The sequence below is a fragment of the Daktulosphaira vitifoliae genome, unplaced genomic scaffold (genome assembly GCF_025091365.1).
Source record: "Daktulosphaira vitifoliae isolate Bord-2020 unplaced genomic scaffold, ASM2509136v1 Scaffold_4, whole genome shotgun sequence".
Taxonomy (NCBI): Eukaryota; Metazoa; Arthropoda; class Insecta; order Hemiptera; family Phylloxeridae; genus Daktulosphaira; species Daktulosphaira vitifoliae.
The window spans coordinates 3,777,548-3,794,399 of record NW_026099575.1 but is presented as its reverse complement, the minus strand read 5'-3'; the positions used below and the strand labels follow the sequence as shown (position 1 = coordinate 3,794,399).

At 25.0% G+C, this 16,852-nt stretch overlaps 3 protein-coding genes across 7 annotated transcripts in view; 1 reads left to right on the top strand and 2 right to left on the bottom strand.

Moving 5' to 3' along the window:
• The first annotated feature begins 594 nt into the window (after positions 1–594).
• Positions 595–1,924, top strand: LOC126905423 (uncharacterized). Its single transcript, XM_050685093.1, has 4 exons — positions 595–778; positions 1,000–1,344; positions 1,413–1,692; positions 1,775–1,924. Exons 1-3 carry the CDS (start codon positions 676–678, stop codon positions 1,508–1,510), a joined length of 546 nt encoding a protein of 181 aa, XP_050541050.1. The 5' UTR covers positions 595–675; the 3' UTR covers positions 1,511–1,692; positions 1,775–1,924.
• Positions 1,925–4,362: 2,438 nt separating this feature from the next.
• Positions 4,363–6,193, bottom strand: LOC126904332 (uncharacterized). Its single transcript, XM_050683311.1, has 4 exons — positions 5,786–6,193; positions 5,215–5,370; positions 4,955–5,125; positions 4,363–4,639 (listed from the first exon to the last, which is right to left on the bottom strand). Exons 1-4 carry the CDS (start codon positions 5,864–5,866, stop codon positions 4,475–4,477), a joined length of 573 nt encoding a protein of 190 aa, XP_050539268.1. The 5' UTR covers positions 5,867–6,193; the 3' UTR covers positions 4,363–4,474.
• A 1,287-nt stretch (positions 6,194–7,480) lies between these two features.
• Positions 7,481–16,852, bottom strand: part of LOC126903875 (uncharacterized) — a 39,686-nt gene continuing 30,314 nt past the window's right edge. For 4 of the 5 annotated variants that reach the window (XM_050682409.1, XM_050682410.1, XM_050682412.1 and 1 more), the window contains exons 4-6: positions 8,343–8,498; positions 8,097–8,270; positions 7,639–8,013 (exon numbers count right to left, since the gene is read on the bottom strand). In XM_050682409.1, the coding sequence (XP_050538366.1) occupies positions 7,852–8,013; positions 8,097–8,270; positions 8,343–8,498 (492 nt within the window). In that variant the 3' untranslated portion in view covers positions 7,639–7,851. The other variant, XM_050682408.1, reaches the window with a different exon arrangement.

The following is a 16,852-nucleotide window of genomic DNA, read 5'->3' as shown; positions in this document are numbered from 1 at the left end:
TGAGACTTTAATTGCATTGAGTTCCGGAGACCTGTCATATAAAAAAGACAAAGTTTTGGATTTAAAAGATTACAAAAAAGATTCAATCAAATCTGTAGGTGAAATTTAAAAAAAGTTGTACGGAATTTCATAGAAAAATTTTGATTGATTTTTAGATTATGGAGTTGAGTCCATCCTGTTTTTTGAAAATTCCTACCTTGCTATTAAGTGGTGGCAATAACTTGGCTTTTAATTTAGCGTCTTTTAGCTCCTATAGCCAAAAAGAAGAATGCTATCAAGAGAAAGTACCATCAAAAGTGTTTGAAGAGTTAATTTCTCCAAGACTCGGTGAGAAATATTTTTATGTTTAAAACATACTATAATAATATATATATAAATATAAATTTATTTTTTACGGATAGTTAAAAAATATCTTTAAAGTATTTATTATTTAAGAAAAATTATGTAATCTTTTTTCTAAAACCTTTTTTTTTTCAAAACTAGTATTAATAAATAAATCATATAAATTTTTCAAGCTTAAACTCGATTGAAAATATTTATGTTAAATTGAAAATAAATAAATAAAAATTTATTTCCATAGTGCTAAAACTTTTAAAAAACGGAAAAGATATTACTTTAAAACGTGAAATCAGTAATTCGTTATTAAAAGCTCAGCATAGATATTCATGTGATGTAATGGTTTCGGAAAAGAGATCTAGTCCTTACAATATATACAAAAAATTTCCTTTAAAGGATATATCTCCTACTGTGTTTAAAAGAACACCCTCTCCAAGACTAGGTATGTAAAAAATCTATTTGTTAGTTGTGACACTGAAAATTTCCATCTGTTATTTTCTTTAATTTTTACATTATTTCGATAAGATTGGATAGGACACATAATTATTTATGTCATTTCATTATGTTTATGTGGACGTCAGACTATTTAATTGAATTATGTTAAAAAACACACGTTTCGTTTTTTTATATTCAATTATTACATTAACATATTCAAAATTTTAGGTAAACTCATTGAAAAGTTTGACAAGTTTTTCAAGGATAATAGTATAAATTTTCCAACGTATTCCACACATAACAGCACTACGTTAAAAAAACAGTTTGCTCATGAAGTACAATGTGACAAAGAGACGACTTCTTTACATATGCAACCTAACCGAGGGGTTGATTTACAGCCCTTGATTAATATACGTAATAAACCTAATACAATATTGAAAACTGAACATGGTTACTCAGGCAATAAGATAGTTTTGGAAAATACTAAAACCAGTCCTTACGGTATATATCGAAAATTCCCTTTTAGGGATATTTCTTTCGCTGTGTTTAAAAGGACACCCTCTCCAAGACTTGGTATGTAAATAAACAAATGTTTCGCATTATGCTCTTCATATATTACATAAACATATTCAAAATTTTAGGTAAACTCATTGAAAAGTTTGATAAGTTTTTCAACGCTAAATGCCAAGATTTTTCTTTGAATACAACACAAAATATCATTGACGTAGAAAAAAATTAGATTTTTGAAATCAGTTTGAAGAAATAAGATAAAAATAAACGTATAATCTACTAAAGCGGTTGTATCATTTGAAAGCAATATTAATAATAATGTCAATTTAAACTTTAAATTTGTCTTAAAAAAATTTCTTTTTTGGAATACGTCTATCACAAAGTTGAAAAGCGTACTTTTTATAAAACTCAGTAAGTAAAATTTTCAAAGTTCTCATTCATGAAATAGAGATAAAGCTGTTTATAATTTTAAACTTATTTTTTTTTAATTTAGGAAAACTACAAATGTTCGGTGTTTTTGTTAAGAAATAAAGTAATAAAGAATACGTCGTCAGTAACAATTTTTAAATGCTAATTAAGACTGCGTAGCATTCAAAATACACTGCTTTAGTTATTTAATTCGTTAAAAATGGCAAAACATGAACAAAATCGTTAATTTTATTGATGTTGCACATATTATCACAAATCAAAATATTTGAATACTTGTTTATATTCTTTTTTTTTTACATAATTTTCTTATTCATTCATCTATATAGTCTTTTTGAAACTTTTTGTTCTTAAATTTTTATTTATATCCTACATTCATTGTTATATAATTTTTAATTTTTACATTTTATAATGAGTTAATAAATTATTTATAGTTAATAATTATTGTTAGTAATTTTTAAATATTAAAAATAAAGAACCATATTAGGGGAAAAATGTATGAAATTATATTTTTACAAATAATGTTTATATTATTTTAAAGTCATTTAATAGTAAAACAAGAGGAGTTATGTGGATTATGAACGTTTAAAAATAAGAATAAATAGATATGTGCTTTACCTCAAATCTTTATATTTAAGAGTTAATAACTTCTAAAAGAACTATTCATTTTCTTTAAAAGATCATTTTTTATATATATGATGTTTAACTATATATTTATATATATTGTGTTCAGTAAGTAAGGAATCGGATTTCTATTTTTCTTAATGTTTGTAAACATTGACCTATTTCCTTTTTACTGAACACTGTGTATTTTTTATTTGGCCGTTTTATGGTATGCGTAAGTGAGATTTTGTGTAAATAAATATAGTTAAAAAAAACTGAAAAACACTCTTTTAAAGCATATCGAACTAAACCTCTAAAAATATGCTTAGAAAAATAATGAACGAAAAATACTACTATTATTGTAATACTAGTAAAATACTAGTATAGTATTTTTCGTTCATAATTGTTTTAAACTATTTTTAAAATTATTTTTAACTTTTTATTTCGATTTGCCTTAAAAATTTGTTTTTTAATTTTTTTAACTATATTTATTTTTTACTTTTTAGCTTTTTATGATATCGCTGTTACAGTCACGGAGTGTTTATTGTCAATTATGACTATTAATAAATATAATTTCTGTATTGCTAGTTAGTGTGTTTATAAACTCACAACAATGTGTCTTTTTACCATTGATAATAAAGGCTGTATACCTGTGAATATCGTTATAAAAAACCAATTAGCTACATACATGTATGTTAATTCAAAAAAAAATAGAATTTTTAATTGTTTATATCTAATAATAAACAATAAAATCACTTTTTTCACAATAATACTGGTATTTTTCGTTCATTAAAAATTATATTTGTAGCATAGATATGTGCTTTACCTCAAATTTTTATATTAAAGATCTAATAACTTCTAAAAGAAAAATTAATTTTAAAAAACCATTATTTTTCTCAAAAGGATCACTTTTAGCTTTGATGTGAATCTGAGAAGGTATTAATTTTATACTGATTTTTTTTTTTGTTTTTATTGCCACTTTTTCTCATCTCTCACCGGACAAATTTCTATCAACGAACGTCAATAGACCACAAATAGTATCTAGTTGAAGACATTACCCTTTAAAATGAAAAAAATGTCCTTTGTTACTCGTAAATGAGGAAAATATCCGAAAAAATTAGAACTCTTTTTTTATTTAATGATGTCAATTAGCAAGTTGAGCTAAAAGTTGTAGTAATAAATTTATTTTTTTTTATTATAATCTTTCACTTTAAAGGACAAAAAAAATTAGGTTAAAAATTATTACTTTTAACATATAAAAAATAAAAATCAATAGTAATTTGAAAATAATTAATTTTAAAAACTATGTAATATATAATTAAAAAATTATAATTTTGAATCTAAGAAATACAACCTGGTTATAATTAAGGAAATAGAAGTTGCTTTTGTAATTATCCTTCAATTTCTTAGAATTAAATATTGTCTACAGATTTGCATCAAAGCGTTTCTTATGATAGTGATTTTTATCACTGCCAGGTTCAATATAGACAGATCACTTTCCCACTGTATTGTGTTTTTTTTTATTTATAAGTTGTTTAAACATATATTTATATATAGAGTGTTTAGTAAGTAAGGATTCGGGTTTTTATTGTTCTCAATGCCTGTTTCCTTATTTACTAAACATTCTGTATATTTAACTATTGGAGACATACAGAGTGTTCAGTAAGTCAGGAAACGGGTTTCTATTGTTCTCATTGTTTGTAACAATGAGAACAATAGAAACCCGTTTCCTGACTTACTGAACACCCTGTATAAAGGTTGTAAGGAAGCAGGCTAATTGTTATAAACAATGAGAGCAATAGAAACTCGTTTCCTATGTAGGGTGTGTGTTTAAGTGTTTCGCACACTTCATTGTCGATCTACATTCTGTAATACTCCAATTAAATTATTTTTTATAAAAAATTCGATTTATCAAAAAAAAAAAACCTTTATGGAATTTCGATATATAACACATTTTTTATAAACATGTAACCATTATTATAATAAGATTTACACAGGCTGTAATAAGTAAAACTTACACATAATACAATTTATTACGTTATCATAATAATCAATTATAAATGTTTGAATTAATTGTATTTTAAATTATTCTATCAATTACTTATGATAATACAACTAAAAATTTGTAAGTACTTATATTTCAAATATGTGCTTAAAAATAACTTTAAGAAAAAGGTTTAAATTCTAATGACACTATTGTGCAACTAATCAAATTATTTTTGTTGTCAAGTAAATGTGTCCGAAAAGAGTACTTTCCATAAAAAAATGATTTTGGAAAATTACTGTCTTTAAATGTTGCTGAATCATATCCCCTTGAAATGTAATGTCCCTGAAAATGATTTAGAGACTCAAAAATAGTATTAATTTTAGTATTTAATAAGTTATAAATTATTTTAGGTTCATTAAAATTCGTTTTATAATATTTTGTCCTTCTAAAATATTAGATATTAATTAGATTAATTTAATGTGTATGTAAAAATAAAAAAAAGTAATTTTACGTCATAAAAACAATTTTAAGTAACACAAATTATATGTATATATATATATATATATATATTAATTGATAAAGTCTGTAAAATATTATCGCAAAATTACCCACCGTACCAAGGTGGACTATTTGATGGAATTGGTGGTCTTTTTATACCTTAGGCAAAGGACAATTTATAGTTGGAATTTGAAAAATATTAACAAAATATTTCCATGATTTCTCTCCGAACATTCCAGATTTCATTGAAGAACATGCATTTTTTACATTTACTAAAGAGTTTTCTTTCCATAGACCAACAGAATCATATTTTTCCGATAACATATGAATCTACGATAAATGTTATTTAATAGTTGAAATAAATGCATAAAAGTTAAAATACAATTTGCATATTTATTTATGTTATTCCTAATACTCACACTAAGTGAATCGTCTAATGGCTGTTTTAATGTGATATTGCCAAACAATATTTGAGAATATTTGGTGGTTATACGAGGAAACAAATTGAATTGAATTGGGTAGTCAATGCTTGAGTTACATCTTTTGTATTCTTTGATATCTAACCAATAGGGTCCCTCATAAAAATAAAATAATATTTAGTTATTCTGTTACTTATTAAGTTTTCCTTTTTTTTTTGTAGCGAAAAAAAAAATTGAGTTAAAATTATTATATTTTTAATAGGAAATAAGAACTAAAAAATCTTAGATAATACCGAGGCCAACTAATGTGAAAAATATTGGTTACATATTATGTTTACATAATACATTGTAAATGAACGAAGATTATTATCAACCCACGTTTAGAATAAATTAAATCTCTTCTTAAAATGTTGCATCGCTAAACTAAAATTTTTTCTTCAAAATTAAGTATGAAAACAAAATGTAAAAATTATCTAAGAAACATTTGAGTGAATAATTTTAAACATTTTCTGGCCTCCTAATTATATTTTACCTTTATTTCATTGATAGTTTATTTTGATTCTTTACTTACCATCAGTCTAAGTTGCGTCAAAGTAATTTCAATTTTTTTAAAAATTAGTATTAAACAAATAAACTCCTTTATTATAAACATGTTTTAGTTGATATTTGTAGCTAATTTAATGAATAATAAACCAAACCTATGAGTGTGAAAACTAAAATTCAATGAGTGCTGTAAAACCTACTACGTTTAAAGTTGAAACAAAAATATACAGAATAAATATTATAGAATTTATGTAAATCACTGAACCATTTCACGGAAAAAACTATATAGTTGGGCCAACCGAAATTACGTTTTTAGTATACTACCATAACTATAAAATATTCTTTCCGTGTTCTATATCCTATCATTAAAATATGATTTCAACCAAAAATGTAATAATCGATTTGTATTGGCATAAAAATTGTTTAATTCGCAATCAATCCAATTATCCGTAAAATACTTGTTGAAAAAGGCTTTAAAAATACAAAAAAATAGTGAATTAACGGAATTTTTCATAGATTAACAGTTATTAGTAATTATAAAAGTTCCAGATTACATATCAATCTAAAAATACGAATTTAAAATCTTCATGCAATTTTTTATTTAATGATAATAATTTAAAAAATACAAGTTGACCTAAAAAAATTTTAAAAATTCAAAAATTTTAATTTAAAATCTTTCATAATAATCAAAATTAAGCAAGAATTATTTTTAACATATTTAGAATCAAAATTAATAATACTTTGAAAACAATTTTTTTTATATCTAAATACTCGTTTTTTTAAAATTAGTAATAATCTCAAAAAAAGAGTCGATAGAAAAAAACTAACTGCAAATTTTAAGACATAAATTTAGTTTAGTATATTTTGGTCTATGATGATTAAAATATTTTTCATTTTATAGACCACTGATTTTTTGCTTAATTCAGTATAAAAACAAATTCTATACTTCTATTATTTGCTGAGATTTTAATTTTGAAATAACTTAATTTAAATAAACTATTTTTATTAAAAAAAATTGAGAAATTTTTATTTTGACGGCTAATTTTCTCATATTAGAACAGTCGCCGGAACAAATTATTCTATTAATCTTATAGGCATTTTAAAATTTTTTAAGTAATTTTTTCTAATTTTTGGTTATTGTAAGTTAAATTAGAATAAAATCGGATTCTTTTGACGTATTGATCATTAAAATCGATCCAGTGAGACCTGAAAATTTTTATGGATAGACATAAAAATCACATACACGATATTCCTAACTTTGCATCGAAACCAAAATACTTAATCAAAAATTATTGAAATAATCTATCCAATTGAGTGTATAATAAAAATTATAATTGTAAAAATTTATTGTTAAATTCAGGTGAAATGAAAATCATTTTTTTTGAAATAACTTACACAGTAACATATTACCTAAACAGTAAGTAAAGTCAAGAAATCAATAAACAACTTAGTAAAAATATTTAACTTTCTAGTTGGTATCTATTATTATATTAAACCTAAATCGACAATATATACTGAGAAGAAGTGATAACAAACACCAAAAACAAAAAAAAAAATAGACACATCATAGTAAAATTAATACCTAGTTAACTTAGCATTGAAGCTAAAATATAACTGTGTAGTTGGAAAAATTTACATCCATATAAATAAATTTGATATATTTGAAATCTACACTACAATAATTATTAGAGTAATCTTAATTGTATTTAATATATATCTCGTATATTATTATATTATATATAATATTCTTCTAGTTAATTAACAAAGTATGAAATTAGATTCATACTATCATATATTTGCCGAGGCTTTTTCTCAAATATCTGCTATTAAGGATGATAATAATCTTCATAATACTTTCAACAGCTTAACTGAAAGTCGATAATTTTTTCAAAGGCGTATTAGTGCTCAAGCATTTATCATCAAAATAAAAATGAAATTAATGATAATTTTATTTTTATATTAGAAACAACCAAACATACTGTATTGAGAATTAAAAATACCACAAATACATTTAGAAATATATAATTTTTTATAGGTGCATCGTAAATAAAATTATTTGATCATTAGACATAAAAAAATTAATTGGTAAGTACTTTAAGAATAAGGTTTTAAATCTACCACAAATCTTGTGCAACTGATAACATTATTTTTTTTCAAAAAAAGAAGACGAACTGTGTATCGCCCATACATAATAATTTTAGGCATATTACTTTCTTTCATTGAAGCCGTGTCGAATCCTTTTGAAAAGTAAACGCCCTAAAAATTTAGCTAATTGTATAAAACTAAAAATTATGTATTTTTTCTTACTATGAAATTTATGATAGGAATTTTTAGAGTACCTTAGGCCAAGGACAAGTTACCGTTGGTATTTGAAAAGCATCTACAAAACTTTTCCACGCTTTCTCTCCGTACATTCCAGATTTCATTGAAGAACATGCATTTTTTACATTTACTAGAGAAATTTCTTTGAATAGACCATGATTAGAGTCATGTCTTCCCGATAAAATATGCATCTTCGATAATGTACTTGTTAATTAAAGAAAAATTCTAAGGCATTATTTTTATATTTTAATAATAATACTCACATCCATTGAATCATCAAAGGGTTGTCTGAGTGTGATATTGCCAAATATAAGCTGAGAATAGTTTTTAGCTTTATGGGTAAACATATTGTATTGAATTGGATATTCAATACTTGAATTACATCTAATGTATTCTTTAATATCCATCCAAAAAGGACCCTATTAATTAAAAAAAAAACAGTACAATCAGTGTAAGTTTAGGGCTAAATTTGGAGATAGGGTATTTTTTAACTATAGAAGTGATTAAACCCTAAAAATATGCCTGTGTAAAATAATTAAATCTTGCAAAAATTAGGTAGAAAATATTAATATATAATATAATATGCATGTCTGGCTCCCACATAGCAATGAAATATTTCTAGAATATTTCTTTTTTATATTAAAATATTTCTAGAACATAATCAGAATATTTTAAAATATTCTCAGAATATACTTTGGCAGCGAATATTACATTCTCACAATAATTAAAAGTATTTTTCTGAAATATTAAAAAAATGCTAAACCCTGCCTCGCGGGATTCGAACCTCCTACTTCGAAAGCTAGAGGCACACGCGTTACCAATTGACCACAGGTTACAATGTCGATGAAATGATAAAAAAGGTTATTTAAGGTAGTTAAAATTTTCAATGTCATTTTTCCCTGTTTAGGGGAACATTGGCGAAAAATTCAAAGCAAGTGCAACTATATATTCAATTTAGATTCATTGTAACTTTTTGAAAATTAGTGATTCCATACCGTGACCTCCCCTTATAAGTTAGAAACTGACCTGTATTATTGGTAATATAAAAATATATTCTAAATACAATAAAAAAACTTATTAAGGATTTTATAATAAGTATATAAAAAGTAACACATAAGTATTATATAACTAGATACCAATAACATCCAAGAGTGTTACTAAAGGGAGGCAAGGGGATGGCTTGCCTCTCTTAAGTTACCTCAGTTGGCCAACAAGATACATATTTATAATATTTAAAAAATTATATTGATAATACATACCACAAATATATCGAGTTAAATATTCTATATTTATTCTAATTAATATTATTAATTCTAATATTTTCATAATATTTATAAGCGAATATTTAAAAGGTTTTTTTTTGAAGCACATTATAGAAATTATAGTGTAATATTCCGTATTTATTCTCTTTAATTTATTCTCAAAATGTACATAAAAATATATTAAAAAATTATTTTGTTAGCATTTTGTGGAAATATATCAAATATATTTTTTATTATATTTATGAAATATTGTCACTATATTTGCTTCAAAATATTTTAAAAAGTATTTTTTAAGAATATTTTGACAATATTAATATATCGAAATTGCTATGCGAACTGAAGTATATAAACTGCTCTAGTCTTGCAAAAAATAGATTTATTTATGATACTCACCATTAATTTTAATTGTGTTTTAATAAATTTCATATTTCCAAAAATTAATAGAAATAATATTAATACTTTTTTTACCATCATATTTTATGCAATTATTGACATTAATTTCCTACTAAATATTAGAAAGTTAGAATTAAAAATCAGTAAACGTTATTTCAGTGAATAGAATTTGAAGTGAATTAAATTTATGGAGAATGTATAGACTTTATTTCATACATTGAATCGTCGAATTATTCTTCCATTTGATATCGTTATTGGGTTCAAATATTATATTGTAGATTAATATCACTACAGTATCTACAAGCATTATTATATTTTATTTATAAACATATGTCAGTTGTTTATAATTATTATACGAAAGGTTTTTAATTTTGTTTTTTTACCATTAAAAAGTTATTTACGGTCTCGAAGGTCTTAAAGTACATAACACAATTGAAAAAAAACATAGTTAAGTATATAATAAAAATTCACTTATGGCTAATATTATATACAATTAAAATTATTTTAAAATATTTATTTATTTCTATGTTTTTTGTTATATACCTTTCTATTGTTCCTAATGTGCCAAAAAATTGTCTTTACATATCGTTTCCACATGGTCTTAGACATGAGTAATCTAGGACAAGATTCCCTAGGTAGTGAAGGAAAGGGACTGTAATATTTATTACTTATAATATTAACATATAATATGATGTTATCATTTGTACATGTAAGTCACATATTATGGTTATACATTATAATATTAGAAACATATTATATTATATATTAAATATTATACACATAATGATGACACTCAGAAAATTTTAAATTGAATTTTGTTTTGGTGAATATTTTAATTTAATTTAATTTAATTTGCTTGAAGTGCTTGAGGATATATCCATGAAAGCTTTAACACATTCATTAATTTAATTTGTTCGTTAAATAATAATGTTTTATTTTTCTTATCGTGGAAATAAATATCAAATAACATTTTAAACATTTAATCTTTTTTTTAATTATTTTATTTTAATAATAAATCCAACCCAACTTTAAATTTTATTTAATAATAAAAATCTATTGTGAGCTTTTCTTATTGGGTTTAGTTAGTCTCTGAGCTTAATGTCTTTGTTCTAACGAACATCGTGCCGGCGGACAGAGCTAAAGGTCAGTTAATACTGAGAATTAAATAAATTTATTAATAAATTTATTGGACTAAGTGTATTGCAACTCTATACTTACTGGGTAGCTAGTCATTGAGCTTAATGTCTTTGCTTTAACGAGCATCGAGCCGGCGGACAGAGTAAAGGTTACAACTAAATATTATTCTAGAATTAGGTATATTACGTTGAAATATATTTGTAAGCCTATGTGTATTGGGTAGCTAGTCTTTGAGCTTAATATCTTTGTTCTAACGAACATTGTGCCGGAGCGCAAAGAAACTTACGAATATATTTTTGGTGTTTAATTTTTGTCTTGGTGATTATTGTGCCGCATCCTTTCAAGACGCTAGAGCCGGGACACATTGGGCCATCACAATTACGCCTTGATAAATCTTTTACATAAATATAAATATTTTTGAATCTTGTTTTGGCCAGGCCATAGGACGATTTAAGAAATATTGGTGTCAATCTCTCAATATAATATACTCTCTCAAAAAAAAAATACTTATTCAACAAACGTAAAAAATTTAATTAAAACAGATTATAATTATATCTCTATATATAAAATATAGAGTGTTTACAATGTTTTACAAGTAAGATCAGTCGTAGACTTTGTGTAGTTAAATCATATTATTTAAAATTTGAATTGTTTTTATAAGTAATTATATTAAATATATGACGTATAGTGTAATTTAATACCAAAATCAATATTGGAATACTTGAAATATTATTGTAATACATAGGACGTAAGGTAAGTACAATTTAACCTATGCTTTCCAACCTCCAACAATCAATTGCGTAATAAACCATCAATAAAAATTAAATAGGATAATTAAATAATTAATGAGAGCATTAATAGATTGAATAAAATTATATAAATTCAAATAATTTAATATTCCAAACAATTCCCCCATCAAATCAATTCTATTTTTATTATATTTTATTCTATTATTCTGATCTATATTTCTATTATATTCTAATCTATTCTAACATTTTTTTTTATATATTTGTATTCATATTTATTTTTATCTTTCTTTCTTTTTAATTTAATTTTTTTTATTTTTGGTCTATTACAAGTGGCGTGTCCAACTAGTAGCTTTGAAACCCTTGAGATTATAATTTTTATCACGATTTTATTAATGAGGTATACTTTATTCTTATTTAATAAAAAAATTGTAAAATTTATACATTTAAACTTTTTATATTTCTGACACACTAAAATTTTCTATTATTTTAAGAATCTTAATTTAATAAATCTCATTTTTTATTTAGAAATGATTTTTTTTTAATTTGAAATTATACCTCAATAAAATAAATCTTTAATATGTAACACATAATTTATAATTAAACTTTATTTTAAGTAACCTACGTTAATTTTTTAGAGTTTTCTTTTATTCTTATGATTTACTTTATACCAAAAATCTTAATTTTTTTTTTATTAAAATTCTTTTGCAATTATAATATTAATATCATTTATACAAAATTCAGTATTAAACAAACTTTTATTTAAGTAACACAAATAATTATAGCCCCAATAACATTAATGAGATTTTTTTTAAGAAATATGATTTCAAAATATAAAATATTAGAAGTATAAATATTATAAATAATCTATACAAAGTATTCTATTAAAAATTATAACTTACAATTTAACATAATTATTCATTCTATTGCTTAGTTTTTTATTTTACACCTAATCACTTTAAATAAGCTATTTATTTTCATAATAATTGGAGGCGGTTTTGAACAAACAACAATAAAAGCAGTCAATTAGTTTCATACTAATATCATTTTTTTATTTAAAAAAATATAATTAAAAAAAATTATGCATAATTTCTATAAATCAGTATTGATAAAATACAAATCACTGCATTAAAACCATGATTATATGAATAAGTCGTATAAAAACCCAGCACAATGGGGTGGCGGCACAGTGGGGTGGTGGCAAANACAAATAAAAAAAAAACCCAGCACAGTGGGGTGGCGGCACAGTGGGGTCGTGGCATAGTTGGGTCCAGTATAGATGATATCTGACAGTGATTAAAATCACTATCATAAAAAACGCTTCGATGCAAATCTGTAGATAGTGTTTAATTAAAAAAAAAGAATTTGTTAAAATAGCNAAAATTGAAAATCGAAAATTTTAACACAAAAATAGTGTTTTTTTAACTACGGTAGCCATTTGCGCATAGAAGATAGGTCGTCGGGACAAATTTTTTTTTTTCATTTTATAGTACATAAAATAAGCTTTAATGTGATATTTGTGTAAAGGACGCAGTATTTCCGGAACATTTTCAAAAATTAAGTTGAAAAAGTTAATTTTGGTAAAAAAGTTGCTATTTTAAATCCCCCCTAATGAGCAGGTTAAGTGATAGATTTTCAAANCTTTAATTTGATATATGTTTAAAGGACGCAGTATTTCCGGAACATTTTCAAAAATTAAGTTGAAAAAATTAATTTTTGTAAAAAAGTTGCCATTTTAAATCCCCCCCAATGAGCAGGTTAAGTGATAGATTTTCAAAAAAATGATATCAAATGAAAGGTAGATATCTAACATTTTAGTATAAAAAAAATTATGTTGATTCGTTGATTTTTCAAAAAGTTANAAAAAATTATGTTGATTTGTTGATTTTTCAAAAAGTTATGGAAGTTTTAAGAAAAAAAAGTGAAAACATTTCGAAAATTAGCGATTTTTAAATTTGTAATTTTTTTGGATATTTCCCCCATTTGCGGGGAACGAGGGATTTTTCAATTTTTAAGGGTAATGTCTTCAACTAGATACGATTTGTGATCTTTTGACGTATTTTTGAAAGAAATCGGTCCAGTGAGAGCTGAGAAAAAGTGATAACAGACATAAAAATAAATAAATAAATAAAAAGAAAAAAAACACATCATAGTAAAATTAAAAATTATGCATAATTTCTATAAATTAGTATTGATAAAATACAAATCACTGCATTAAAACCATGATTATATGAATAAGTCGTGTTATGCAAGAAAATATTAGCTTGACTATGTAACAAACTATTTAGTAATATTTATTTCTTTGGTCATGGGGAGCAACATGTGCACACATTTGTTTTCGATTAACTACATTGACTCATACACAAGAGTATCACCCTAAAATTCTGTCCACTCAAACCCCCACTTCATCATACTTTTAAAATCTTCTTCCACGTGCGTTATATCTTACTACAACTAGAGTAATATCCATGAAGATCTTCTGTTAAAAATTACTATTAAAATTTGAAATTTCCAATAACACTTATATTATTTTTTAAAAAAACATGCTGTTAATCTAATTAATATATTTAAGTTCACAATTTTAATAAATAATCTAAAATTAATTAATATTTTTTATCCATTTTTAGATTTAAAAATTATTTTAATAATATATTTCACAATATGCTTTTCAAAATAAAACGTATCATTTAAAATTTAATATTTCTAAATAAAACGATTATTTTATATCAATTACTGTATCTTATAAAAATAACTTAGAGGTATAAAGATTATTAAATCATTTATCAAAAAATTACCACAAAAACACTATAGGCTATATGATAAAAGTAAAATCGAAATAACAGCAAAAGGAATACTATTTTTACCAAAGTATAATTAAAACTTTATATAAATTAAGTATATTTAATAAAACAAAAATTAGAAATTACTTGATAAACAAAAATATTTAACACCTTATTCAAAAATTACATATTATAATAAAAATAAACTAAGTTTTCCAAGTATCATTAATTAAATTCGCTCAGCATTTAAAATCAAGCTTAAAAATAAATATACTGATAATAAAATAATATTTTTGTTCAACTAATTTAGCAACTCGAATAAAAATTTGCATGATTTGATTAATACTAACACATTTATTAATATTTCCCATTCAAATAAAAAAAAAATATTATTTTTATTCTTAATTTTAAAATATGAATTAGTGCTCAAAGTAATTCTTTTTAGTTTAATGTTCTTTATTTTTATTTTTGGTTTATTACAGAACTTTGAACAAGTATAGAGGAAGCAACTAAAAAGAATATAAAAATATGTGTTTAAAAATTCAAGGGGTAGTATAATATTTTTTAATCGCCAATTTTATACCATAAAACATAAGCGTCATATAATCACACAGGGATCTTTGTGGGTCATTGTGGATCTTCAGGATAATAAAAAGAATTAAACAATACTACAACTAAAAAATTAAGAATTTGATGTCACCGAATTCAATTATCTGTATATGTGATCGCATATCCAGTATACGGTAGAACGCCACACACTATATAGATGTGTATAACTAGAATTTTATAATACAAACGAAAACAGGAGAACACAATTGTAAATATGCGAAATTTTAGCTATATATATATATATATATATGTATCGCAAGTCAACTACACCGGTCGTTTTCGGCTCTCCTTTAAATATTAACACTGCTATGGAATATGTTCATATATGTGTATTGAAACAGTGTAATTTTGTTAACTAAGGAACATACAGTGCGTACTATTAACTAAGTAAGCGTGTGGATACAATATAATTTCGCCCAAATCACACGAGAGCACAAAACTAGAACGACAAAATAAAAGACCAGTTAAGGTGTACGTCGAAAACGGAACAGAACGCAATATCAGTAATCCATATTCGCGCGCGGCCTTATCTCGGTGTCAAGGGCGGGGAGACAACCGATTGTCATATTAATAGCTGGACGGCTGATATCACGAGAGACACGGGTAAGCGCCAGCCTAGAGCGACGGGCGGTGCCGTGTCAATGTCAAATGAACAAGTCTTCCAATTATACAATCAAGCAGCACATGTTTATTATAACCTTTGCCGAGGTACCCTTCGTTGAACTAATGATGAACTATAGGACCAATAATCACATTATATAATGGGAATCTCCTACATTTTCACAATGCAAGATAATCTCACTAAGTACTCATTAGCCGTACCAATTTTAAGGCGTAATGCAGTTACCTTAGACATGGTGTTGCGGAAAGGTTTGTCTGTATTCATGGTGCGCCGAAGTCCCTGTTGACCGACCAAGGGGAGACTTCATAAGAAAGGTTTTTTTAGTCTTTTATAACCTGTTGAAAATCGACAAATTCAACACGAGAGTGGTACGCTGATCCTCAGTTAAACGGCTCATTGAAACCAAGCCATAGTACTAACAAGGCCAGGGTATTACCATTACACTGATCTAGAAATCACCCAAGTCAAGATATTAATACACCGAACATGTTGTACTTCCCTAAATCGCCCATTTAACAAAACCCGTTATCACTAACGGAAGTCAACGGCATTGGCATAAACACAGGTGAATAGGTAAAAACCCGACCGGCTGTCAATCACTTTGTGAGTAGTGTTTTTCACGGTCACGTATCTACGCACGTGTATTATCACAGTTTGTCGTAATATATATATGATTTCTGCTCTAAAAAGAAATCGTTGTGCTTATCTTTATTCCACTATCCTCTAAGTTTAAATTTGACTTTAATTTGATTAAATTGAATCTCATTGTCGTTGCCTTATTGCTACCACGATAGTACGCTAGCCGAATATTTTAGATATTACATTGATAAAAACCTACAAGATTGGGACGATTATGCCATATTTTCGTACAACAATACTCCGCAGACAGCAACAAGTCTGCAACTATATGACTTGATGTATGGGAAGCAAGTGGAAGTTCTATATTTATTGTCTAGGACAGAACAAGCATGATTAAACTATGATGAACATTGTTCGGAGCTAAAGCCAAAACTACAAATGTCTTATGACATTGGGATAATAGACCGTAAAAATATCTTTAAAAAGACTTACGACAAAACAGCAAAGACAATGACATTCACGTAGTAGATAAAGTTTTAACAAATGGCATCCTCGAAAAACAAATTTAAGAGCGAAGTGGCAAGGGTATTTTGAAGTAATTTGAGTGGTCAAAATATAATCATAATAAAAGAAAGAAGATAGGTT

What these genes read in the sequence shown, in the direction of transcription:
- LOC126905423 (XM_050685093.1), top strand. Translation starts at nt 676, where the DNA reads ATGGTTTCGGAAAAGAGATCTAGTCCTTACAATATATACAAAAAATTT. An exon ending in AACACCCTCTCCAAGACTAG is followed by an intron (nt 779 to 999) that starts GTATGTAAAAAA and finishes TCAAAATTTTAG; the next exon opens with GTAAACTCATTGAAAAGTTT. An exon ending in GACACCCTCTCCAAGACTTG is followed by an intron (nt 1,345 to 1,412) that starts GTATGTAAATAA and finishes TCAAAATTTTAG; the next exon opens with GTAAACTCATTGAAAAGTTT.
- LOC126904332 (XM_050683311.1), bottom strand. Translation starts at nt 5,866, where the DNA reads ATGTTTATAATAAAGGAGTTTATTTGTTTAATACTAATTTTTAAAAAA. An exon ending in TGACGCAACTTAGACTGATG is followed by an intron (nt 5,371 to 5,785) that starts GTAAGTAAAGAA and finishes TATTTTTATGAG; the next exon opens with GGACCCTATTGGTTAGATAT. An exon ending in CATTAGACGATTCACTTAGT is followed by an intron (nt 5,126 to 5,214) that starts GTGAGTATTAGG and finishes CATTTATCGTAG; the next exon opens with ATTCATATGTTATCGGAAAA.